We start from the raw sequence: 25,759 nt of genomic DNA, 5'->3' as shown, positions 1-25,759 counted from the left end.
TGCAAAATAGAAATGAAATTGAAAAAACAAAAAAAATAATGTATTGTCTAATACAATATAAACATTTACTAAACTATGAATTAAAGTCAAATGCATGCACATTATGCAAAAGAATATAATTTTTTATTTCAATGTTCCACTAAACATACTAATATTTTGTATTCATGTTCAATGAAAGGGAAATGACTTGTGTTCTTAAAATAAAAACATACAAATCTAACTAATATATATATATATATATATGTATATATATATATATATATATATATATATATATATATATATATATATATATATATATATATATATATATATATATATATATATATATATATATATATATATATATACACACACACACACACATACATATTTTAGTTTGATTTATATACATAAACATTAAAATAATGATAAAACAAAATAAATATATGTATATATTTAATGTAAATTGAAATAGAATATCCATCCATCCATCCATTTTCTACCGCTTATTCCCTTCGGGGTAATATATTATTAAATGTTTATGGTTAATATATTAAAAAAAACAAAAGATACACAACTCTACAATAAAAAATGCTTAAATACTGTAAATATAATACCAAAAAAAAATAACTGAGAAAATAAATATTACCAATATTTCTCAGGTAAACTTCCCATCCAAGCTAGTGAAAAGCTTTGAACATTTTACGAACAATCAGCATAATATCATGGCATGTTGACAGAAGTTACCATCCTGTCATTTTTCATGAATGGGTGTGAAAGTGATTATGTCAGCATCTTTTGTATATTTGTAGGGAGATATTATAGATACAGGTGGTCCTCGGTTTACCACGTTTCATGGCTACGGACATGTTCTCATGAATGAATTGAAAACACACGTGTGTTCTGTGGAGAGTGCGAGTGACCTTTTTTAGGTAGCACCTTAGGAACAAAAGTAGTTCACATGCGAGGACCTCCTGTATAGCACATATACTGTGTATTTGAAATTGATGAATAGTTTGTGTCTGTCACATGTTTTATGTCAAATTTACACAAGTGCTGGTCGATCAATGCAAAAATCATCCAAACTTAATGTCAGCGTCCAAAATGTCTTACTTGTTGCCCAGCTCTCTTTCAGTCACAAAAATCTCCTTCACATGCCAGAAAATCTCTCCTTTTACTTTCTTTCCATCCTTGGACATGTGGCCCACGCAGATACTGACGATGTCGCCGAGGTTCTTGGACGAGAACTCAAACCTGTCAACGTGTCCTCTGCACAGGAGCAGAAAATAATTTACAGTACAAGCTGCATCACCTTCTTTTCAAACGCGTCTTCAATGGAGAGTCAAATGGGACAAATTTAAATATACAAATACATCTTTACATAGCTACCTAAATGTACTGAATTAATACAAATTATGTGAATTAAATACAAAACCCAAAACCAGTGAAGTGGGCACTTTGTGTAATTCGTAAATAAAAACAGAATACAACAGATTTTATATTCAATTGAATAGACTGCAAGGACAAGATATTTAATGTTGGAACTGAGAAACTTAATTTTATTTTGCAAATAATCATTAACTTAGAATTTAATGGCAGCAGTTTTACCACTGCCTTACATGGCCTTTCCTTTTAACAACACTCAGTAAACGTTTGGGAACTGAGGAGACCAACTTTTGAAGCTTTTCAGGTGGTATTTTTTCCCATTCTTGCTTGATGTACAGCTTAAGTTGTTCAACAGTCCGGGGTCTCAGTTGTCGTATTTTAGGCTTCATAATGCGCCACACATTTTCAATGAGAGACAAGTCTGGACTACAGGCAGGCCAGTCTAGTACCCGCACTATTTTACTACGAAGCCACGCTGTTGTAACACGTGCAGAAGGTGGCTTGGCATTGTCTTGCTGAAATAAGCAGGGGCGTCCATGAAAAATATGTTGCTTGGATGGCAACATATGTTGCTCCAAAACCTGTATGTACCTTTCAGCATTAATGGTGCCTTCACAGATGAGTAAGTTACCCATGCCTTGGGCACTAATACACCCTCATACCATCACAGATGCTGGCTTTTCAACTTTGTACCTATAATAATTTAGATGGTTCTTTTCCTCTTTGTTCCGGAGGATACAATGTCTACAGTTTCCAAAAACAATTTGAAATGTGGACTTGTCAGACCACAGAACACTTTTCCACTTTACGTTAGTCCATCTTAGATGAGCTGGGTCTCAGCGAAGCCGGCAGCGTTTCTGGGTGTTGTTGATAAATGGCTTTGGCTTTGGAGTTTTAACTTGCACTTACAGATGTAGCGACGAAATGTAGTTACTGACAGTGGTTTTCTGAAGTGTTACTGAGCCCATTGATATCCTTTACACACTGATGTCGTTTTTTGAGGGATCGAAGGTCCGTAATATCATCACTTATGTGCAGTGATTTCTCCAGATTCTCTGAACCTTTTGATGATATTACAGACCGTAGATGGTGAAATCCCTAAATTCCTTGCAATAGTTCGTTGAGAAATGTTGTTCTTAAACTGTTGGACAATTTGCTCACGCATTTGTTGACAAAGTGGTGACCCTCTCGCACCATCCTTGTTTGTGAATGACTGAGCATTTCATGGAAGCTGCTTTTATACCCAATCATGGCACCCACCTGTTCCCAATTTGCCTGTTCACCTGTGGGATGTTCCAAATAAATGTTCGATGAGCATTCCTCAACTTTCTCAGTCTTTTTTGCCACTTGTGCCAGCTTTTTTTGAAACACGTTGCAGGCATCACATTCCAAATGAGCTAATAACGTGTCAACTTCACTGGTTTTGGGGTTTGTACATACTGGTATTATTAAATGGGTCATTCATTTTTCCAATGTAAAATTACATTTAATTATTTAATGAATTGGTCAGTTACAGTTACATCAGTTACTTATACCACCATTGAGCTATTTCACAATTTAATCAATTATTTCATGATTTAATGAAATGTTTCCGAATGTATTTATTTAGTTTACGATTTTAATATTGTTTCATGATTGAATTCATAATTTCATGATCTAATTAATTATGTCACAATGTACTTAACTATTTCATGATTTTACAATTTAATTCATTATTTCATGATTTATTAATTCATTGTATTTCATAATTGCATTCATTTTTTTTCAGAATTAATTCATTATGTCATCATTCAACTAATTATAGATGTCATCATGTCATAATGTTGATGAATTGCACCCCTCTGTGGTTTCTCATTGTGCCCATTAGGTTGAGTTTTTTCTTGCCTTGATGTGGGATCTGAGTGACTTGTGCAGCCCTTTGAGACATTTGTGATTAAGGGCTATATAAGTAAACTGTGATTGATTGATTGAATGATCTTGTGATTTAGTGATGTATTTAATTATTTCATGACCAAAACAATCATTGGACTAGGTTTTTGTTAGCCTCGCCACTGACTTTGATGGGTGAGTTCGACAGATAAACTCAATTCATGAAGCTCTACCACACGGGTTCATGAAAAAATTATTTGAATCATGAAATATTTAAATAACATTTGAGTAATTATTTGAAGATTTATCTATTTAATACATTTTGTCCCATTTGACCCTCCATATCAACGATCCTAACATTCTCCTGCCTGTTGTTCAATTGGCTGGAGAGAAGCAATGTGGACATTATGGTGTGGATTATCTCATAAAGTGTGAAGAATGCACACAAGCAAGAACCTACCGCAAGAACCTCTTCTTCTTCGACGAGTTCTCCATCAAAAATTCCTTTGAACGTCCCTTCCTCCCCTCCAGCACAATCCAGGCGCTCTCTTTGGTTTCAGCATCATCTGTGTCTCCGGTTGTGACGCAAATCTCATACTCTTTGGGAGGAAATAAGAAAGGTGCGTCAATTAAAAACAGTTTTATGCTCCAATTAATGGCTCTATTCTCTATGACTAGTTTTTTCAACTGAGATCAAGGAGCTGAATTCAGTGTTTTAACCTATGTGTGGTGTTCGGGTCTGTGGGACCCGTTTTCATTTTTTTATTAAAAGAAAAATGATACAATTAATTAATTTTTCAAACTGAGACTCACTGACTTTGGCTCATTTTCTGTGAAGAACATACATCAGAATACATATTTAATGATACCATACATATCTATTACATATAAGATGTCCGGGTCTACTGGACCCGGGGCTAATAGAAGTGTGGAAATTGATGATCTGTGTAACACACACACACACACACACACACACACACACACACACACACACACACACACACACACACACACACACACACACACACACACACACACACACACACACACACACACACACACACACACACACACACACACACATACAGAGTGTAGGTACACAGAACATCAGAGGGTCAAATGTGCGAGAAAATGAGAGCAGACAGTGTTGACAAACAATGTTGCAACCTCGTGTGGGAACCGCAGGTGCAGAAACACAAAAGAAGAATCCCTGTGGGATGCAGAAACTGGCAGAGAAATTTTCCGTGCAACGTTCATTTTGTTGTTACTCAGCCAGCGTTTGTGGGTCTGATGGACCTGTTGCATTTTGTGGCTTTTAATGCCTCACAATCAAACACTTTTATGTTAAACACTGAACATATGTTTATTGGGATAAGGTAAACATCTGTTCAGTATTTTAACACAAAAGTGTTTGATTGTGAGGCATTAAAAGCCACAAAATGCAACGGGTCCATCAGACCCACAAACGCTGGCTGAGTAACAACAATATGAACATAACACAAGGGTTATTAAATTAGGCACCCTAACAGCCGGCTCAAGGCCCTTCAGTAGTAAACCAGAGTCTTTGCGCATACCCTTTTGTTCCGATGTTAGCATGATGACTTTTTATAAATGATAAATGGGTTATACTTGTATAGCGCTTTTCTACCTTCAAGGTACTCAAAGCGCTTTGACAGTATTTCCACATTCACCCATTCACACACATATTCACACACTGATGGCGGGAGCTGCCATGCAAGGCGCTAACCAGCAGCCATCAGGAGCAAGGGTGAAGTGTCTTGCCCAAGGACACAACGGACGTGACTAGGATGGCAGAAGGTGGGGATTGAACCCCAGTAACCAGCAACCCTCCGATTGCTGGCACGGCCACTCTACCAACTTCGCCATGCCACCCCTTAGCTAGTTTACGTTTAACTCTTAAAATCATGGATTTCAATACTAGCTGCTCGTGGGCTAACGCTAGCAGCATGCTAACATGGGAGTGAGTGAAGGCATTGTTAAGAAATAAAAATAAAACGATGCAGATCAGCTGTTCTCATTTCATCAGCATTTCAGTTCGGCTTCAGCTTTTAAAACAATCATACACAATTTCTCCAGAAATGTTCATGTTAGAATAGTTATATCTAAGTTATCACAAAACTTTGTGTTACATTGAGTTCCTGGCGAGAGGACAAAACTGTCTTTAATCCTACCAATCAAAAGGCTTGTAAAACTCCACTGTGTTGGATGGGAAGCAACATGAAGGTGTTCTGTTTCTTTCATGTATTGTAATCAACAGAAAGATATTGTCTGACCCAAAAACTACAAAACAGAGAGGAAGCAGGGCCTGACTCCACTCCAGGCACCGCTTGTTTGAACTGTTTTACGACCTTTTCTGTGAACTGTTTTACGACCTTTTCTTTGAACTGTTGTAATCAAAGGCGATGGCTGTTTACGACCCACATCCCTTAGATACAGCTGTTGCCATGTAATCAGGGAAAGTCCAAATAAAAGGGGTGGCGTACAATCTTTCGCCAGAGCGTGTTGGAGACTGTATAAGATTACAACCCAGACCTTTCCCCTATAATTGAGCCAAATTTAATTCTGTCTCTGTTTAATTATTTGCTTCTTGACTTGTTTAATAGATGTCATCAGTGTTTGAACCTGACATCTTCTCATCTAATTTTACCTAATATTCTTTGGCATTAAAAAAATGGCTTCTAAACAATGGCGGGCCGTGCATTTCCCACCTAGGCCAACAGTGATGTCCGACTTCAATGATTACCTCTCAAAATACCATCATTTATGTCACCACATGACCATTGCTATAGAAATACTATACAGGAACGCATTTACGCCCTACTGGGCATTGATTCACATCAACAGTGTACACATTTGATCGTCAGAACAGCTAAGCTAGCTTCCGGGGTTGATGGACATTGTCAAACAAGATTTAAGTTTCTTTTTATTTATCATTTTTTAAATATGGTCTTGCAAATATATTGTAGTGTTTATTAGGTTAATAATGGCCTTTAGGGGTAGATGTCAAGAAAATATTACCAAAATTAATGATCCTGTTGATATTGATCACATATGTCAATGAAGAGCAAAATTAGTCAACAGCCATACACGTCACACTAAGGGTGGCTGTATGAACAACGCCAACACGGTCATAATCATGTGCCATATAGTGAAAACACACTAAACAACAATGACAAACACATTTCGGGAGAAAATTTGCACCGCAACAAAACATAAACCCAACAGAACAAATTCCCAGAATTCCCTGCAGCACCAACTCTTCCGGGATGCTGCAATATATCTGCCACCTAATCAACGTTTTGTTCTCCTTCTCTGCTATCCCGGTCTGGCTACGGCGCAACACTTCCCGCTTCCTGCTAAATTGAAACTTGTGAATGGATACTCACTTTGGAATGACAAGTGAGTATCCAATCACAGGCTACTTAGAGAGGATTCTGTCAACAACTTGTGATCTGATTGGCTATCACAACTGTCTCTCAAAATCATCCGCTAACGGTCCTGATGAGTATCCAACCACAGGACGGGTAAATGTCACGTTCAACGTGCGGCCAGCTCGAAGGCCTTACTGACAACAACACGTGATCTGATTGGCTATCGCAAATGTCTATCACCTGTATGTCCCCGTTCACTTACAATGCACGGACGCCCGCATTGTTGATTCTAAATGCCTCCGGCAGATTTGGTACAGCATGGCAACATAAGCTTGCTGAACTCTGATTGGATACAAACTAAAACTAAAAACAACAGCACTGGAACGAGCATAATACGACATGAAGAGAATATGAATACTTTTAGATATTTAATTAATTAAAAATTACTTTTATCTTTAATTATGATCATGATGCCCTGAGATCGGTGGGTCGTGAGTTCAAACCCCGGCCGAGTCATACCAAAGACTATAAAAATGGGACCCATTACCTCCCTGCTTGGCACTCAGCATCAAGGGTTGGAATTGGGGGTTAAATCATCAAAATTATTCCCCTGGCGCGGCCACCGCTGCTGCTCACTGCTCCCCTCACCTTAACTTTAACTCAATGTTAGGCCAGCAGAGAAGGCCTTGCTGGCCCTGACGGCCCGCCACTGCTTCTGACGTCTTTGCTCGGTGTCGCAAAGTACGTGGTCGTACTATTCTCCCGTTAGACTCTTATTGATCACATCAAATAAGTTGAATAATTGCGGCAACACTACTCTATTTGTTCTTGGTCTTAGTTGTCGGGTGCGTGATGTACGAAAAACCAGTATTTGCTAGGGTTTCTAGTTAGTGCTGGGTCAAAAACTGTGGCTGTAGGCAACCTCCTGATAAATATTTTTTATTTTACTCTGCGAGATGACAGTTTTACATCTCTATCCTCCTTCAAAACCGCACTAAAAGAACACCTCCAGGCAACTACAACCCTAGACTAACACCCTCCCCCCACCACATCCCACCTCCCCGGATTGTAAATAATCAAATGTAAATAATAAAATGTATGTACTTTTTCTTATGCTTTCTGAGCTCACTATGTTCACCGCTCGCTGTACATATCCTACGAAGTCAGACTTACACTGTTTCAATGTCCATTTCTCAGATTATATAATTGTTGATGACTGAAGTGCTGATAGCAACCAAACCTAACCCCGCCCCAACCCCCTCCACCTCCCACTCCCCGGATTGTAAATAATGTAAATAATTCAATGTATATACTCTGATGATTAACTTGTGTGATGACTGTATTATGCTGATAGTATATATTTATACCATGAATTGATTAACGTGGACCCCGACTTAAACAAGTTGAAAAACTTATTCGGGTGTTACCATTTAGTGGTCAATTGTACGGAATATGTACTGTACTGTGCAATCTACTAATAAAAGTTTAAATCAATCAAAAAAAACATCCCTATTTATTAAAGTACTTGTTAAAGAATGACCGCCAAATCATTATTAAAGTAAAAACAAAACAAAAAATCATAAATTACAGCCTCTCTCCATTTAAAGTCCATTCTTTTTTCAAATTTGTGTGATTAATGAGAACATTTACGTACTGGTTTTCTCATCCAGGTCCAAGTATTCGTTGTTAGCGCAGGCCAGTTCTCTCATGATCTGCCCGTCGCCGTCGTTTTTGGCGAGCCAGCGGTCGCATGGGAAGCGAAAGGTTTTGTCCAAGAGCTCATCCTTCACGTCGATGTAGTCCAGGTGCCATCCCGGTGAGGGACCTGCATGAGACGACGATAAGCAAGTCAAAAGATAACGAGCGCTCATTAAGGGCCAATTAGCATGTTTCGTTTAAGATGGCTGACCCCGGTTGTCGTGCCACACTCGCACTTTGGAGAGCTCTCCCAGACTCAGGATGTCGGCGAAGCGAAACGTGTCCGCCTGTTTGCGCTCAAACTTGTTGGACCTGTTGCACTCTTTCAACGCCAGAGTCCCTGTGTCTCCGTTCTCTCCGAAGACGATGATCCATACATTGGCGTCGGTTCCAGCCCCTGAAAATAGCAAGATTGAGTGGTTCAGCGACGATTCTAAATCGGATTAAATTCATGCTAGCAACTGGAGAGTTGGTAAATAAAACCTCACACACTAATTGTGCACAAATTAATTAATAGTAATTGAGACTATTTTAGGGTTACATGACATTTTACATAACAGTCCTTGTTATTTCCATAGAAATGGCCAACTCAACTACAAACCCAGTGTCCATATGAGTTGGGAAATTGTGTTAGATGTAAATATAAACGGACTACAATGATTTGCAAAACATATTCAACCCATATTCAGTTGAATATGCTACAAAGACAACATATTTGATGTTCAAACGGATAAACTTTTTTTTTTTGTGCAAATAATCATTAACTTTAGAATTTGATGCCAGCAACACGTGACAAAGAAGTTGGGAAAAGTGGCAATAAATACTGATAAAGTTGAGGAATGCTCATCAAAAACTTATTTGGAACATCCCACAGGAGAACAGGCAAATTGGGAACAGGTGGGTGCCATGATTGGGTATAAAAGTAGATTCCATTCAGTCATTCACAAACAAGGATGGGCCGAGGGTCACCACTTTGTCAACAAATGCGTGAGCAAATTGTTGAACAGTTTAAGAAAAACCTTTCTCAACCAGCTATTGCAAGGAATTTAGGGATTTCACCATCTACGGTCCGTAATATCATCAAAGGGTTCAGAGAATCTGGAGAAATCACTGCACGTAAGCAGCTAAGCCTGTGACCTTCGATCCCTCAGGCTGTACTGCATGAACAAGCGACATCAGTGTGTAAAGGATATCACCACATGGGCTCAGGAACACTTCAGAAACACACTGTCAGTAACTACAGTTGGTCGCTACATCTGTAAGTGCAAGTTAAAACTCTCCTATGCAAGGCGAAAACCGTTTATCAACAACACCCACAAACGGTGTCGGCTTCGCTGGGCCTGAGCTCATCTAAGATGGACTGATACAAAGTGGAAAAGTGTTCTGTGGTCTGACGAGTCCACATTTCAAATTTGTTTTGGAAACTGTGGACGTCGTGTCCTCCGGACCAAAGAGGAAAAGAACCATCCGGATTGTTATCGACGCAAAGTTGAAAAGCCAGCATCTGTGATGGTATGGGGGTGTATTAGTGCCCAAGACATGGGTAACTTACACATCTGTGAAGGCGCCATTAATGCTGAAAGGTACATACAGGTTTTGGAGCAACATATGTTACCATCCAAGCAACGTTACCATGGACGCCCCTGCTTATTTCAGCAAGACAATGCCAAGGCACGTGTTACATCAACGTGGCTTCATAGTAAAAGAGTGCGGGTACTAGACTGGCCTGCCTGTAGTCCAGACCTGTCTCCCATTGAAAATGTGTGGCGCATTATGAAGCCTAAAATACCACAACGGAGGCTGTTGAACAACTTAAGCTGTACATCAAGCAAGAATGGGAAAGAATTCCACCTGAGAAGCTTAAAAAATGTGTCTCCTCAGTTCCCAAACATTTACTGAGTGTTGTTAAAAGGAAAGGCCATGTAACACAGTGGTGAACATGCCCTTTCCCAACTACCTTGGCACGTGTTGCAGCCATGAAATTCTAAGTTAATTATTATTTGCAAAAAAAAAAAAAGTTTATGAGTTTGAACATCAAATATCTTGTCTTTGTAGTGCATTCAATTGAATATGGGTTGAAAAGGATTTGCAAATCATTGTATTTCGTTTATATTTACATCTAACACAATTTCCCAACTCATATGGAAACAGGGTTTGTAAAACAATTCATACTTACTAAACTGTCCCAGGTGTGATGTCTGTGCATATTTGTGTGTGTGTGTGGGCCCAGCCTACAGGGTGTTGTGCTGCATCTAGTGCAGTAGTTAGAGGGAAGGTTGCTTACTTCCCACCTGCTTGCTAACCTCTCGCTTACAGACACTGCCACTGGCTAGCCCTTGTGGTGAACGGAGAAGCAGCATTGTGCGTCAGTCTTCTCCTGCCAGTACACAGCCTCTCCTTCACCAAGACTCCTGTCAGGCCTCCACGTGGCCACACACGGTAACTAGGGCCCCGGGGCCCAAGGCAAACGTGGCAGGGGATCTCGGAGCTGCAGTGGTCCCCAGAGGCGTGATGCGCAGGACCACTTTGTGGACACGCCCTGGCATCACCCAACCACTGCCCCGCTGCCTGGTGGGTTAGTCTGGGAAGACAAAAGGCTAGAGGAGCACACCCTGAGAGAAAAGCAAGTGCTGGTAGGTGCACCATAGGCGGTACTCCGACAGACCGGAGCTCCGGCAGCCTCCTGCAGCTGTGAGGAGGTGCCGGTCGTCCTAGGTTTCCCTTGCCACCGGATACAGCTCCCCACAACGAAGAAGTGACGTTGGAGTCTGCGCGTCTCCCTCGTCAACAAAGACCTCGACGGCGGAGTGGGCGGATGATGGTTGCATAGAAGCTCCACAACGGTCACAAAGGCGGAAGAAGGCTGCAGCAAAGATGGGCCCCCAATTGTCTTGGTCTCCATGCCATTGGACCCTGGCCTTCTCTTTGCCAAGGTGGTGGCTGTCTGTGCACCAGTCTCCCCACTTTAAAAGATTTCACGCACAGGCGTTCTCCTGAAGGCAATCCACCAACAGGAGGACAATCATACTCGTTTCGAGTGATCGCCGACGATTTGTATGTGCTATCATAATGTAATCAAGGTAGCGTCGTTAGCCTTAGCAAACATGCTAACCGATTACAAGTGTCTGTGTTAGTATTGTTAACTTACAATGGCATTCTAGCCTCCGCAGTTAGTGGGTCCATTAAAATGACTTCTGTTTTGTTTGAACAACCGTTTTACTGCCGTTTAACAGGCACTGTTTGGAAACAAATAAGGTATGTAAATAAATATTTACAAAAACTTCCGTACTGGTTAATATCTCTCTGGCTTATGGTCAGGTGCAGCTAATTTCGGTGGTTTAAATACCGTTGCACTCCATAGCCTGGAAAATGAGGTACTATTAATTCTTGACGATTATTGCTGAACAGCCAATGTGAGAAGACAGGAGACTGAGTTGCGCCTCAGGGCTTTGAATCCTCCATCATGTATTATTCACTGCAGTGGCAATAAAAGGGAGAACAAAAGTCATTTTAAATGAGCCGTTGGAAGAGAAAGATGAAGAGTCATAAAGTCATTGAATGCCCTTTCTAATTCACTTCCTGTGCAGCTTTAAGTTGTCTTTTCACGTCCCTCTCTTGTTCACTTATGCACTTGACCCTCCAGTGTTATCGATGCAGTTCAGCCCCCTAAGGGTCCCCGAAGAGTCCATTACCCAATGTCTCTGCATTGCCTATGTTATGTTTCAGCCTTGTTCATTACTTGGGCAAGACTGTGTCTCAGCTCGCATGCGGCTGCCGGAGCACTTTGATGTCGACTCAGGCTCCTCGCCTCACTACCACATTGATCAGGTGCTGGCGAGCGGGGAGGGAGCGAGAAAACAGCATGTGTGATCAAAAGAGGGAGCAAAAGGCGAACGGAGGATTTATTTCATTGCCGCGATGCAGTCATGACTGTTTCCGATAAACAAGATAAACCTGGTCGGGTAACATGAGGATAAACGCAACATACATATAAACCACATTTAAATGCTAGCACGCTCTTTTGCTTACATCATCGGCATTTTATTATAGGGGCATTCAATCGATCACATTTTTGTTTTGTTTTTTCTTTTGTCGTTTGTCTATGCATGGTGCAGTCGTATGTGCGAAGTATGTATGATTCATTATTTTTGGCGCATATTTTTGTTTTTCTCATTTCTGGGTTTTCGTATGTGCGCAATATGTTTTTTTTTTATAGCTCATCTCTTTGGTTTTTCATAGAGATGTCCGATAATATCGGCAGCCCGATATTATCGGCCGATAAATGCTTTAGAATGTAATATCAGAAATGATCGGTAACGGTTTCAAAAAGTAAAATTTATGACTTTTTAAAACGCCGCTGTACGGAGTGGTACACGGACGTAGGGAGAAGTACAGAGCAGTTGCGTCTCCCAGTCATACTTGCCAACCGTCACGATTTTCCCGGGAGCTTCCCGAATTTCAGTGCCCCTCCCGAAAATTTCCCAGGGCAAACATTCTCCCGAATTTCTCCCGATTTCCACTCAGACAACAATTAAGGGGGTATGCCTTAAAGGCACTGCCTTTGCATGCCAGCCCAATCACATATCTAAGGCTTTCCACACACACAAGTGAATGCAATGCATGCTTGGTCAACAGCCATACAGGTCACACTGAGGGTGACCGTATAAACAACTTTAACACTGTTACAAATATGCGCCACACTGTGAACCCACACCAAACAAGAATGAGAAACACATTTCGGGAGAACATCCGTACCGTAACACAACATAAACACAACAGAGCAAATACCCAGAACCCCTTGCAGCACTAACTCTTCCGGGACGCTACAATATACACCCCCTGCTACACCCCGCCCTCCCCAACCCCGCCCACCTCAACCTCCTCATGCTCTCTCAGGGAGAGCATGTCCCAAATTCCAAGCTGCTGTTTTGAGGCATGTTAAAAAAAATAATGCACTTTGTGACTTCAATAATAAATATGGCAGTGCCATGTTGGCATTTTTTTTCCATAACTTGAGTTGATTTATTCTGGAAAACCTTGTTACGTTGTTTAATGCATCCAGCGGGGCATCACAACAAAATTAGGCATAATAATGTGTTAATTCCACGACTGTATATATCGGTATCGGTTGATATCGGAATCGGTAATTAAGAGTTGGACAATATCGGAATATCGGATATCGGCAAAAAAGCCATTATCGGACATCTCTAGTTTTGGGTTTTACTTTTGTAACTGTATGTAGACGCACCGCTGAAGCGGCAGGTGGTCGCATCAGCCGTGTGCTCTTTTAATGTATTTTCCCAGCAGGCACAAAACATTGAAACAACGTTGAGAACTTGCTGAATGATGAAGAGTCAAAGGCAATAATGAGAGGTATAGCAGATTAGTCTCGCTTAACAAGTGGCTGGCTAGTTTTTATAGAGAACAAAGACAAAAGTTTATTGATAATTGGCCCTCTTTCTGGGGCAAACCAGGGCGGCCTTCACCCTAACCGGGAAGGCGCCATCACTCTCTTCAAAATGCCCTTGAGTCAGGCTTGACTAACTACTAAAAAATTTAAAGTTAAAGTGCCAATGATTGTCACTCACACACTAGGTGCGGTGAAATTATCCTCTGCATTTGACCCATCCCCACAGGAGAGCAGTGAGCAGCAGCGGTGGCCACGCCCGGGAATCATTTAGTGATTTAACCCCCAATTCCAACCCTTGATGCTGAGTGCCAAGCAGGAGGTAACGGGTCCCATTGTTATAGTCTTTGGTATGACTCGGCCGGGGTTTGAACTTACAACCTACCGATCTCAGGGCGGACACTCTAACCGCAATGCCACTGAGCAGGTCTACTAGAGCAAGCTTGGACACAGGCAATTAGAGTGTCTGTTAGCCCGAGTGAGGAGTCAGTTGAGCTAGAACTAACCAGCGCCAGGCTGGAAAATTCCAGCACACATAGCATTTCTCCTAGAATAATACATAACTCACATAATGTTTTTTCGGCAGTGACTGTTACATGCATTCTACTGAGGTGGCAAATTATGATGCCTTATCGTTATCGCAGAACCAAGCAAATGATCCCCATCATATCAATTCCTAGATGTGATCGAAATGATTTAAGGTGCACTGTGCAAAATAGACGTAACGTTATTAATATCAGTACTACGGATACCATCAACAAAAATGGTATCCGTATGGGCTTTTTAAACATCAGATCTTTGTCTCCCAAAGTGTTAGTAGTTAATGAGGTCATTAGAGACAACAATCTTAACGTCATTGGTCTCAGTGAAACTTGGCTAAAACCAGAGGATTTTTTCCCTGCTACTTAATCTTAGCGCTGCTTTCTATACCACCGTCCATAACATTCTATCAGAATGTATCAAAACATGTATTGGATTGTCAGACTTAGCCTTTTCTTGGTTTAACTCCTATCTTACTGACAACAGGATGCAGTGCGTCTCCCATAACAATGTTACCTCACAGTATGTTAAAGGTAACTTACGGAATTCCACAGGGTTCGGCTCTTGGCCCTGCACTCTTCAGCCTCTATATGCTGCTGCTAGGTGACATGAAATGCAAATACAGCGTTAGCTTTCACTGTTATGCTGATGACACCCAACTCTACATGCCCCTAAAGCTGACTAACACTTTGTATTGTAGTCACCTGGAGGCATGTCTTAATGAAGTTAAACAATGGATGTCCAGCAACTTGTTGCATCTTAACACTAAGAAAAAGGAAATGCTGATTATCGGTCCTGCTAAACACAGACACCTATTTAATGATACCACCTTAACATTTGACAAGAAAACAATTACACAAGGCGACTCGGTAAAGAATCTGGGTATTATCTTCGACCCAACTCTCTCATTTGAGTCACACATTAAGAGTGTTACTAAAACAACATTCTTCATCTCCGTAATATCGCTAAAATTCATACCCGATGCTGAGATCCTTATTCATGCGTTCGTTGCGTCTCGTCTCAATTACTGTAACGTATTATTTCCGGGTCTCCCTATGTCTAGCATTAAAAGATTACAGTTTGTACAAAATGCGGCTGCTAGACTTTTGACAAGAACAAGACAGTTTCATCATATTACGCCTATACTGGCTCACCTGCACTGGCTTCCTGTGCACTTAAGATGCGACTTTAAGGTTTTACTACTTACGTATAAAATACTAAATGGTCTAGCTCCATCCTATCTTGCTAATTGTATTGTACCATAGATGATCCCCTGCTGGCCTCCCAATGGACTGGTCTTTCACATTATGAAGTAGGGACCCGGGTTGGACCACTCCTTATGCATCAGTTGATGACGTCTCGGCGCCCCGACTTGTCTACATGCTGGCCCCACTATGAACTGGACTCTCACATTATTAACCGTATCCACTCGGCATCCATTGCACCGGTCACCTGGAGGGGGTCCCCACATCTGCGGTCCCTTTCAAGGTCTCTCATTGTGCCCATTGGGTCGAGTTTTTTCTTGCCCTGATGTGGGATCTGCAGCCCTTTTAGAAATTTGTGATTAAGGGTTATCTAAGTAAACTTTGATTGATTTATGATTGAATTAGGTCCCGACGTTGAGCAACTCAAACTTAACGTTGGAACGCTTTTTGATTACATTTAATCAATGTTGGGATCTGACATTGATTTGATTATTGAATTTTGGTAATTTCCCAACCAATATTTTACAACGTAAATACAAAGTTGAAACTATATGCTTTTTGACGACATTTATTCAATGTCAGGATGTGACGTTGATTTAACCAAGAAATTTGGTAATTTCCCAACAAACAACGTGGATCCAACGTTGGACATCAACGTTGTCTCAGTTTACAAATACAACTATTTTGCAACGTTTTTTTAAGGTCAGTTTTAAAGGATATGCATGTATACTCAATGTTGTATCAATATATTGTTCCTGCTACAGTATGTCCTTTGTGTTTCCCTCTTGTTTTTATACCGAGATAACGTCACAGATTACCGCCACGGTACTGCATTATTTCGAAGTTGTAGCGTTTTTCTTTATTTCTTAAATTGGACAAAGACAGCACAGTCTACATGTCAAATTCCTTGTGTGTTGAACATACTTGGCCAATAAAGCTGATTCTGATTCTGATTCTGAACTGGACTGTCCAGTTTGTCTTAGAAGACTTTTTGCCTCTCAGCCGAGCAGTCTTCATCAGTTCATGCTAAAGACTCAGATTGGTTAGATGTAGGGCTTTGGCACCAGCATTTAGACTAGATCTGACCAATCTGAGTCTATGAGCATGAACTGATCGGATGAGAGGTGAAACGTCTTCTAACACAAATGTACAGTCCAGTTGCGATGGATTTAATGCCCTTTGAATACAATAACCTGGATGAATGAGAACATCCATAGTCATCATCGACATTTGTTGTCTTGTTCAAAGACAAGGCCAGAAATGGAGTCTCGCTCAATCTACACACTTGTCCAATGCAGTCGGATCATGGCGTACCTGCAACATCACTGGTCTTGACCTGGATTACGTAGGTGGTGAGCTCCACCATCATCTCCTCGTCCACCATGGCAGCCATCTCGCAGATCATGGTCCTTTTTGGTCCACGTGTCCTGGACAGCCACTCTTCGTAGGTGAACACGGACACTTCTTCCGTGGTCAGGTTGCGCATGATCACCTGGAGCAAAAAACTCATACGTACATCATCACGGAAACCCCACAACATCAGCTGAGAAGTTACAAGCAGAGTGCAGTTCTCTCCAAAGGGTAAACTATCTTTAAATTTTGACATGCTGGGTAATTGTTCCTCTGCAAAACTGTGAGGTTAGCTTGACCGACCTGATCAAGGAACCAATCAGGTCTGCTGCCGGAGCCGTCAATGTGAAGCCTCATCTTCCTCAGCGGGGCGATGTCATCGATCTCCATGTTAAAGGTGTCCTCCTGACCGCGCTCGAACCTGCAAACGTTAAATTGAAGAACACCTTGCTTTGACACTTCAAGGTTTCTTCAGGTCTAACCTGTCCTCGTTTTTCTGCAGCAGCATTTCCTCTGTGCTGCCGTTAGCGCCGAACACAGACATAAAGATCTGAGTGTCTGTTCCTGCGTTTTGGACGTCCCCGGTGATCACAATTATCTCATAAATGACCTACGGGCGAATGGTTGATCGGGATTCATGGAATACAGAATCATTTCCAGATGTTTGATACCTTCTGGGAGATGGAAACAGCCTCCGCATCCAGTACGTTGAACATTCTGGCAGTCAGCCCGTCACCGCGATCTTTGGCCAGCCAGCACATGCAAGCAAATATATATTTGACCCCTTTGGTTGGCACGGCAACAGAGAGCTCATCCACCAGCCAGCAACTCTCTGGGGTAGCTCCATCATGGCCAAGCTGCAGGGTTCGTAAAAGGAGTTTAGTGTACAATAATTTCAGGGAGCATTAGTGTGTGTAATTATTGTGTGGATGGACCCTCACCTCCACCTTTTTCATCTCCCCCACATCTGAACCGTGACACTCGAAGCTCTCCAGGGAGCCAGCCTGGAAGCCCTTACTCCCGTCTGGAGGGTCCAGCCACAGTCTCTCTGTGCGACTGTGATCAGCCCCGATGATGATCACGTAGGCCCTGCTGGTGGTGCCGGCATCTCGTTCCAGCCCGGTACACAGCGTGATGTGGTACGGTATGACTAAAAGTGAGAAACTTCCACCTAAATCCCTGGTTAAAAGCTTATTCATGCTCCTTTTTATGGCTCTTACCAGGAAGTAGTAGTTCCTCTACTTCCTTCTTTTTGCTCTTTTTATTGTTATTGTCGACGCTCTTCAAGGCCAATTTCTTTTTGCTGCTCAGGCTCTCTCTGACGCCCTCGTAGCCCTGAAAGAATCAAGCAGCATCATCAACAGGTGCTCACCAGACATTTCATTAGGTAAACCTGCAAAATAGGGGAGAACAGGGTTAGTTGTAGGGGTGTGGGAAAAAATCGATTCGAATTCAAATCGCGATTCTCACATTTTACGATTCAGAATCGATTTTTATTTGTATTTTTATTTATTTATTTTTTTTAAATTAATCAATCCAACAAAATAATACAAAGCAATACCATAACAATGCAATCCAATTCCAAAACCAAACCCGACCCAGCAACACTAAGAACAGCAATAAACAGACCAATTGAGAGGAGACACAAACACGACACAGAACAATCCAAAAGTAGTGAAACAAAAATGAATATTATCAACAACAGTATCAATATTAGTAACAATTTCAACATAGCAGTGATTAAAAATCCCTCATTGACATTATCATTAGACATTTATAAAAAAAAACATTAAAAAAACAACAAAAGTGTCACAGTGGCTTACACTTGCATCGCATCTCATAAGCTTGACAACACACCGTGTCCAATATTTTCACAAAGATAAAATAAGTCATATTTTTGGTTCATTTAATAGTTAAAACAAATTTACATTATTGCAATCAGTTGACAAAACATTGTCCTTTACAATTATAAAATCTTTTTACAAAAATCTACTACTCTGCTTGCATGTCAGCAGACTGGGGTAGATCCTGCTGAAATCCTATGTATTGAATGAATAGAGAATTATTTTGAATCGGAAAAATATCGTTTTTGAATCGTGAATCGCATTGAATCGAAAAAAATCGATTTATAATCGAATCGTGACCCCAAGAATCGATATTGAATCGAATCGTGGGACACCCAAAGATTCGCAGCCCTAGTTAGTTGTCACACTTATTTTTACTCTACTGCAAACTCAAACTGTGGAATGTGTACCACTAGTGTTACGCGTGCTTCATTTAGTGGTACGCCAAAGAATCACTTAATTGGATATTAAAACACAGTGTTACTGTTTAAAATGTGTGTAATGTTACAGTGGTCAAAAATATTAAATATACTTGTTAAAAGGGTCGTAACTAGGATTTGATCAAAATCAAGCCCAAAAATTGGTGGTCTAAGAGGAGCTTTGAAAGGCTGAAATCATGTGTACCATATAAATATTATTAACTTGAGCAACACAATGAATTTCCAGCATAACAAAAGGTTTCATAGAGGAATAACTATCATGTGTTATAATATCTAGAATATTTGACAATCAGGATGATTTTGTAACAGTCCACTTTTTTTTATCAAAATGCTATAAGTTTAGCGTATCAACATTTTTAACATCATTAAAACATACATTTAAAAACGTTATTACAATATATCAATCAATCAATCAATCAATGTTTATTTATATAGCCCTAAATCACAAGTGTCTCAAAGGGCTGTACAAGCCACAACGACATCCTCGGTACAGAGCCCACAAACGGGCAAGGAAAAACTCACCCCAGTGGGACGTCAATGTGAATGACTATGAGAAACCTTGGAGAGGATTGCATATGTGGGTAACCCCCACCCCCCCTCTAGGGGAGACCGAAAGCAATGGATGTCGAGTGGGTCTGACATAATATTGTGAAAGTCCAGTCCACAGCGGATCCAACACATCAGCGAAAGTCCAGTCCATAGTGGGGCTAGCAGGAAACCATCCCAAGCGGAGACGGGTCAGCAGCGTAGAGATGTCCCCAACCGATGCACAGGCTAGCGGTCCACCCCGGGTCCCGACTCTGGACAACCAGCACTTCATCCGTGGCCACCAGACCTGTGCAACTCCCCCTTCGTAAGGGAGAGGGGAGCAGAGGAGAAAAGAAAAGAAAAGAAACGGCAGATCAACTGGTCTAAAAAGGGAGTCTATTTAAAGGCTAGAGTATACAAATGAGTTTTAAGATGGGACTTAAATGCTTCTACTGAGGTAGCATCTCTAACTTTTACAGGGAGGGCATTCCATAGTATTGGAGCCCGAATAGAAAACGCTCTATAGCCCGCAGACTTTTTTTGGGCTCTGGGAATCACTAATAAGCCGGAGTTCTTTAAACGCAGATTTCTTGCCGGGACATATGGTACAATACAATTAGCAAGATAGGCAGGAGCTAGACCGTGTAGTATTTTATACGTAAGTAGTACAACTTTAAAGTCACATCTTAGGTGCACAGGAAGCCAGTGCAAGTGAGCCAGTATAGGCGTAATATGATCAAACTTTCTTGTTTTTGTCAAAAGTCTAGCAGCCGCATTTTGTACCAACTGTAATCTTTTAATGCTAGACATAGGGAGGCCCGAAAATAATACGTTACAGTAATCAAGACGAGATGTAACGAACGCATGGATAATGATCTCAGCGTCGCTTGTGGACAAAATGGAACAAATTTTAGCGATATTACGGAGATGAAAGAAGGCCGTTTTAGTAACACTCTTAATGTGTGACTCAAACGAGAGAGTTGGGTCGAAGATAATACCCAGATTCTTTACCGAGTCGCCTTGTGTAATTGTTTGGTTGTCAAATGTTAAGGTGGTATTATTAAATAGATGTCGGTGTTGAGCAGGACCGATGATCAGCATTTCCGTTTTCTTAGCATTGAGTTGCAAAAAGTTAGCGGACATCCATTGTTTAATTTCATTAAGACACGCCTCCAGCTGACTACAATCCGGCGTGTTGGTCAGCTTTAGGGGCATGTAGAGTTGGGTGTCATCAGCATAACAGTGAAAGCTAACACCGTATTTGCGTATGATGTCACCTAGCGGCAGCATGTAAATACTAAAGAGTGCAGGGCCAAGAACCGGACCCTGGGGAACTCCGCACGTTACCTTAACATAGTCCGAGGTCACATTGTTATGGGAGACACACTGCATCCTGTCAGTAAGATAAGAGTTAAACCAAGACAAGACTAAATCTGACATCCCAATACGCGTTTTGATACGCTCTAATAAAATATTATGATCAACAGTATCGAAAGCGGCGCTAAGATCAAGAAGCAGCAACATAGATGACACATCAGAATCCATCGTTAGCAATAGATCATTAGTCATTTTTGCGAGGGCTGTCTCCGTAGAGTGATTTGCCCTGAAACCGGATTGAAAAGGTTCACAGAGATTGTTAGACGCTAAGTGTTCATTTAGCTGCTGTGCAACAATTTTTTCGAGGATTTTCGAGATAAACGGAAGGTGGGACACCGGCCGGTAGTTTACCAAGAGATCAGGATCGAGGTTAGGTCTTTTGAGTAGAGGATGAATAACCGCTTTTTTGAATGCTAGTGGAACAGTGCCAGAGGAAAGTGATAAGTTTATAATATTTAACACTGATGGACCTAATAATAAAAAAAGCTCCTTAATAAGTTTCCCAGGAATTGGGTCAAGTAAACATGTTGTTTGTTTTGTCCCATTTACACATTTTAACAATTCCTCCAATGTTATTTCATCAAAGAGAGAGAAACTATTTTGGAGGGCAGTGTCCATCGTATATACAGTCAGTCGTATTTGTGTTAATAGAACCCAGTTGTGGCTGGGATGCGTTGTCTTTAATCTCTTTTCTAATGAGTTAAATTTTCTTATTAAAGAAATTCATAAAGTCATCTGCCGAGTGGGTGAAGCTACTGGGAGGAGTCCCTTGTTGGGTTAGCGATGCGACTGTACTAAACAGAAATTTAGGATCATTTTTGTTGAGGTGGATGAGATTTGAGTAATATTTAGCTTTAGCTGAGGTAAGCATCCGTTTATAAGTTATTAAACTATCACTCCATGCTTGATGGAAAACCTCAAGTTTAGTCGCGCGCCATTTGCGTTCCAGCTTTCTACATGATCATTTATGGGCTTTAGTTTCTTCTGTAAACCATGGGGCCTTTTTAGCTTTAGCGGTGCTATACTATCAATGGTGTCGCACAGGGCGTCGTTAAAGTTGTTAGTGAGGTTATCAATCGAGCCCACATAATTTGGGAATGGTGCCATTACCGAAGGCAGTAGGCCAGCAAGAGTCGTCGTTGTGGCAGCATTAATGTTGCGGCTGCTATAGTAGTTATTATTATTATTATTAGTTTGTTGACAATGAGTCAGAACTTCGAATTTTATAAGGTAATGATCGGACATTACTTTAGTGTACGGGAGTATCGTAACTTTAGAGGTGGTGACACCCCTGACAAGCACTAGATCTATCGTATTACCGTTGCGATGCGTGGGTTCATGTATTATTTGTGTAAGACCACAGCTATCAATTATAGCCTGGAGCGCCACGCCCGGAGGGTCCGATGGGGTATTCATATGGATGTTAAAGTCTCCCATTATGATTATATTGTCGGCGTGCGTCACTAGATCAGCAACAAACTCTGAGAATTCACTGATAAAGTCCGAATAGGGCCCTGGGGGGTGGTAGATAACAGCCAGGTGGAGAGGCAGCGGTGTGACAAACCTCATAGTAAGCATCTCAAACAAGTTATATTTATTATTTGGGTTCGAGGTAAGGTTAAAGTTTTTGTTGTATATTAGTGCGACTCCCCCACCCCTTTTAATGGGACGGGCAATATGCATTCCCGCATAGCCAGGAGGAGACGCCTCACCCAAAGCAAAAAAATCGTCTGGTTTGAGCCAGGTCTCGGCGAGACCAACGACGTCAAGATTGTTGTCTCTAATGACCTCATTAACTATTAACGTTTTGGAAGATAATGATCTTATGTTTAAAAAGCCCATATTATAGGTAGTGGGCTGTTTTGAGGAGTTTTTGTTGAAATTATCCGTAGTAGCAATATTAGTAATGTTACGTTTATTATGCGTAGTACACTTTAAATAGTTTCGACCATATCTAGGAATTGATATGACAGGAATTTTCAGATTGTTTGCTTGGTGCTGCGATAAACTGAAAACATCTTAGTTTGCCACCTCAGTAGAATGCATGTCCACCTCTGCAGAAAAAACATTATGTGAGTTGTATATTATTCTAAGAGAATTGCTATGTGTGCAGGGATTATCCAGCCTGGCGCTGGCTATTTCTAGTTTAACGGACTCCTTATTAGCGCTTCTTTGAGGATTAGCCTTTAGCTTTGTTGTTAGCCCCGCCCGGCATCCCCGCTTCTGCTTCCGAACACACCGCTTATGTCTCTTCCGTTGACGGTCCCCGGTATATAGATAGATGTAACTTTATTAATCCTTTAACAAAGAGGACATTTGTTTGCCTTAGCATAAAAACGTAAACCAAGCATACACATAAAAATATTTCTAATAAGTATTTAAAAATAAATTAGTGCAAGATGTTCCTGGAAGCTATATATGAATTATAATATAACCTTTGCAGTGTTTAAAGCAAGCTTAGTGGTTAGCTTTGCTATTATCATGTTTGCTCCTGGCTTGCTCTCAGTGTGTAACATGTTTAGCCTCGTCCCCCAGTGATAATGTACATGATAATGATAATTAAGATACATGGAAATTTGGTTTATTTACCAAAATGAACGTGAATATTATTAATTTGATTTAGGGGTGTGGCTGCACACTGTGTATGGAGACACATAATTAGCTGCTAGTCGCTTATCAGCGGGACACTAAAAATAAAGTGCTGGACGGAGGGAATTGGTTTGTGATCGGCATTAAAAGGCATTAGTCGGCAAGGGCAATCAGGTACTTTTTCCATGAAAATCGATCGATACGGTGGCGGATCAATCAGCGTATTCCTACTATTCTGTTTTTCAAGCTCTATACCAGGGGTGTCAAATGTGTGGCCCAAGGGCCAGATCAGGCCCTCAAACAGGTTTTATCCGGCCCCCGGGATGAGTTAGCTAAGTATAAAAATTACTCTGAAATTTTTTAATGAAAGAAACAGCTGTTCTAATGTGTCCACTAGATGTTGCAATAGCAATTCTTTGTATTTTTGTAGATGATGCTACATATGTACAAAATAAACCACATGATGTTAGTACATCAGTCGAGGAAAAAGATCAAACTACATAAATAACATACTGTAATTTGATTTTGATATAATTTTTTTATCTTGATAGATTGAAAATGAACACCAATGAGTTGACTAATGAACATTATCACATAATTTATTCAGAAAATATAAATAACGACAAATAAAGATATAATACTGTTAACCGCAACATGTAAGTGTAAAAAAAACCCTAACAACATTATGATTTGTACAATTTCAGAATGTGCTTGTTCTATTTTTAAACAAAAAAAACAATCTGAAGTTGTCTTTTTTTTAAAGTTATCGTGCCGTGATTTTACCAGTCCGGCCCATTTGGGAGTAGATATTTCTCAATGTGGCCCCTGATCTAAAATGAGTTTGACACCCCTGCTCTATACACTCTGTCTCTCAACTAACAGTTGCCCTTTAGAGCCTGATGTTATGTTTGAGGTTTCTTCCCTAAAGGGAGTATTTCCTTATAAAACCTTGAGACCTTTTATGGGTATTTTGTGTTACCTTGACGTAGAATACTCTCTCAATACGTCGGTCCTCCCGCTTCCTGGAGAGCCATCGTTCACAATGGATGAGGAACACCTCCTCTGTGTCCACGTCCAGAACCTCCACTTGGTCCAGGTACCAGTCTGCACTCAACATGCTGTTATCATGGTGGATCTTGATCCTAAAAACCTGCCCCAGGTCGACAGCTTCTATGGTGAATTTGTCCACCTGCGTGGAGTAAACATGATGTAATTTCCTATTCCTTTTTATCCTTCAATGTTCTTCTTACCGATCCTCGTTCAAACTTGTTGCTGTTGTTCTCCGACTTGCTGAGCTTCCTCTCGCCCGTGTCTCCAAGGTCGCCGTAGATGGTGAGGAAGACGTTGGCGTCCGACCCCGCACCGTACATGTCGCCTGTCATCACTGACACTTTGTATGTGTGAGCTGTGGTAGACAAGTGGACAGTGTCAGTCTTGTTATCGACAGGTAATCGGTCAGTCAGCTGTTTGTTGACGTACTCTCCAGGGCATCCTCCACCTCCACCTCCGTCACCTTCAGGCTGCCGTCTCGTGAGAGCTTCTCTGTGATGATGTCAGAGGGTACCAGCTCCCTCACTGTCTCTCCATCATCCTCCGACTTGGCGAGCCAGCGTTCACACGGGAAGATGACTGTCTCTGAACCCTGCAAGAAAATCAAGGTACTCATTGACCCGAGAGGACAGAAACAGCTCCACAAACTTATCAATGGAGTATTGATCTCTTACTACCACATTAAATCATTTTGTCAATTTAATTGAACTGAAATTTTAGTCTGTGTGACAAAGTGTTTTTTGAATTTATTTAAAGTTCCTTTTTAGCTATTATTTTTTTAACGCGTTGTTATATGTTATTGTGAGTTTATCTTTATTTATCTATTATGAGGGGCGACAACTAATATTATTTGTTTATCTATAATGCAGAGTACTGCTAAATTAGTAAATACATATTTTCTGATGATTACTAAAGCATAACAGTTTATATTTTTTTGGTAGTTAATTTTTATTAGTGATAAACATTTCCTTTTCATTAATATATAAATTGTTACATATTGTCTTATTTATATTTATAGTATTTTAGTTTTTATTGACGTTATTAATTATTTGTTTGGGAAATATTTTTCATTAATCAGATTACTATTATTTTATCATGTACA

The 25,759-nt window shown here is 40.8% G+C and overlaps 1 protein-coding gene across 1 annotated transcript in view; it reads right to left on the bottom strand.

Annotated features, from left to right (window-relative positions):
• Positions 1 to 25,145, bottom strand: part of LOC133638936 (lipoxygenase homology domain-containing protein 1-like) — a 28,473-nt gene extending 3,328 nt beyond the window's left edge. The window contains exons 1-13 of the mRNA XM_062031982.1: positions 25,121 to 25,145; positions 24,858 to 25,012; positions 24,587 to 24,796; positions 18,050 to 18,164; positions 17,771 to 17,979; positions 17,501 to 17,686; positions 17,312 to 17,439; positions 17,133 to 17,250; positions 16,794 to 16,971; positions 8,539 to 8,724; positions 8,284 to 8,454; positions 3,698 to 3,836; positions 1,096 to 1,251 (exon numbers count right to left, since the gene is read on the bottom strand). Of these exons, the coding sequence (XP_061887966.1) occupies positions 1,096 to 1,251; positions 3,698 to 3,836; positions 8,284 to 8,454; positions 8,539 to 8,724; positions 16,794 to 16,971; positions 17,133 to 17,250; positions 17,312 to 17,439; positions 17,501 to 17,686; positions 17,771 to 17,979; positions 18,050 to 18,164; positions 24,587 to 24,796; positions 24,858 to 24,989 (1,928 nt within the window). The 5' untranslated portion in view covers positions 24,990 to 25,012; positions 25,121 to 25,145. The remainder of the gene's footprint in view (positions 1 to 1,095; positions 1,252 to 3,697; positions 3,837 to 8,283; positions 8,455 to 8,538; positions 8,725 to 16,793; positions 16,972 to 17,132; positions 17,251 to 17,311; positions 17,440 to 17,500; positions 17,687 to 17,770; positions 17,980 to 18,049; positions 18,165 to 24,586; positions 24,797 to 24,857; positions 25,013 to 25,120) is intronic.
• Positions 25,146 to 25,759: the final 614 nt, after the last annotated feature.

Source organism: Entelurus aequoreus, linkage group LG21 (assembly GCF_033978785.1).
Source record: "Entelurus aequoreus isolate RoL-2023_Sb linkage group LG21, RoL_Eaeq_v1.1, whole genome shotgun sequence".
In the NCBI taxonomy this organism is placed as follows: Eukaryota; Metazoa; Chordata; class Actinopteri; order Syngnathiformes; family Syngnathidae; genus Entelurus; species Entelurus aequoreus.
The sequence above is the reverse complement of the archived record's forward strand: the minus strand, read 5'-3'. Positions and strand labels throughout refer to the sequence as shown.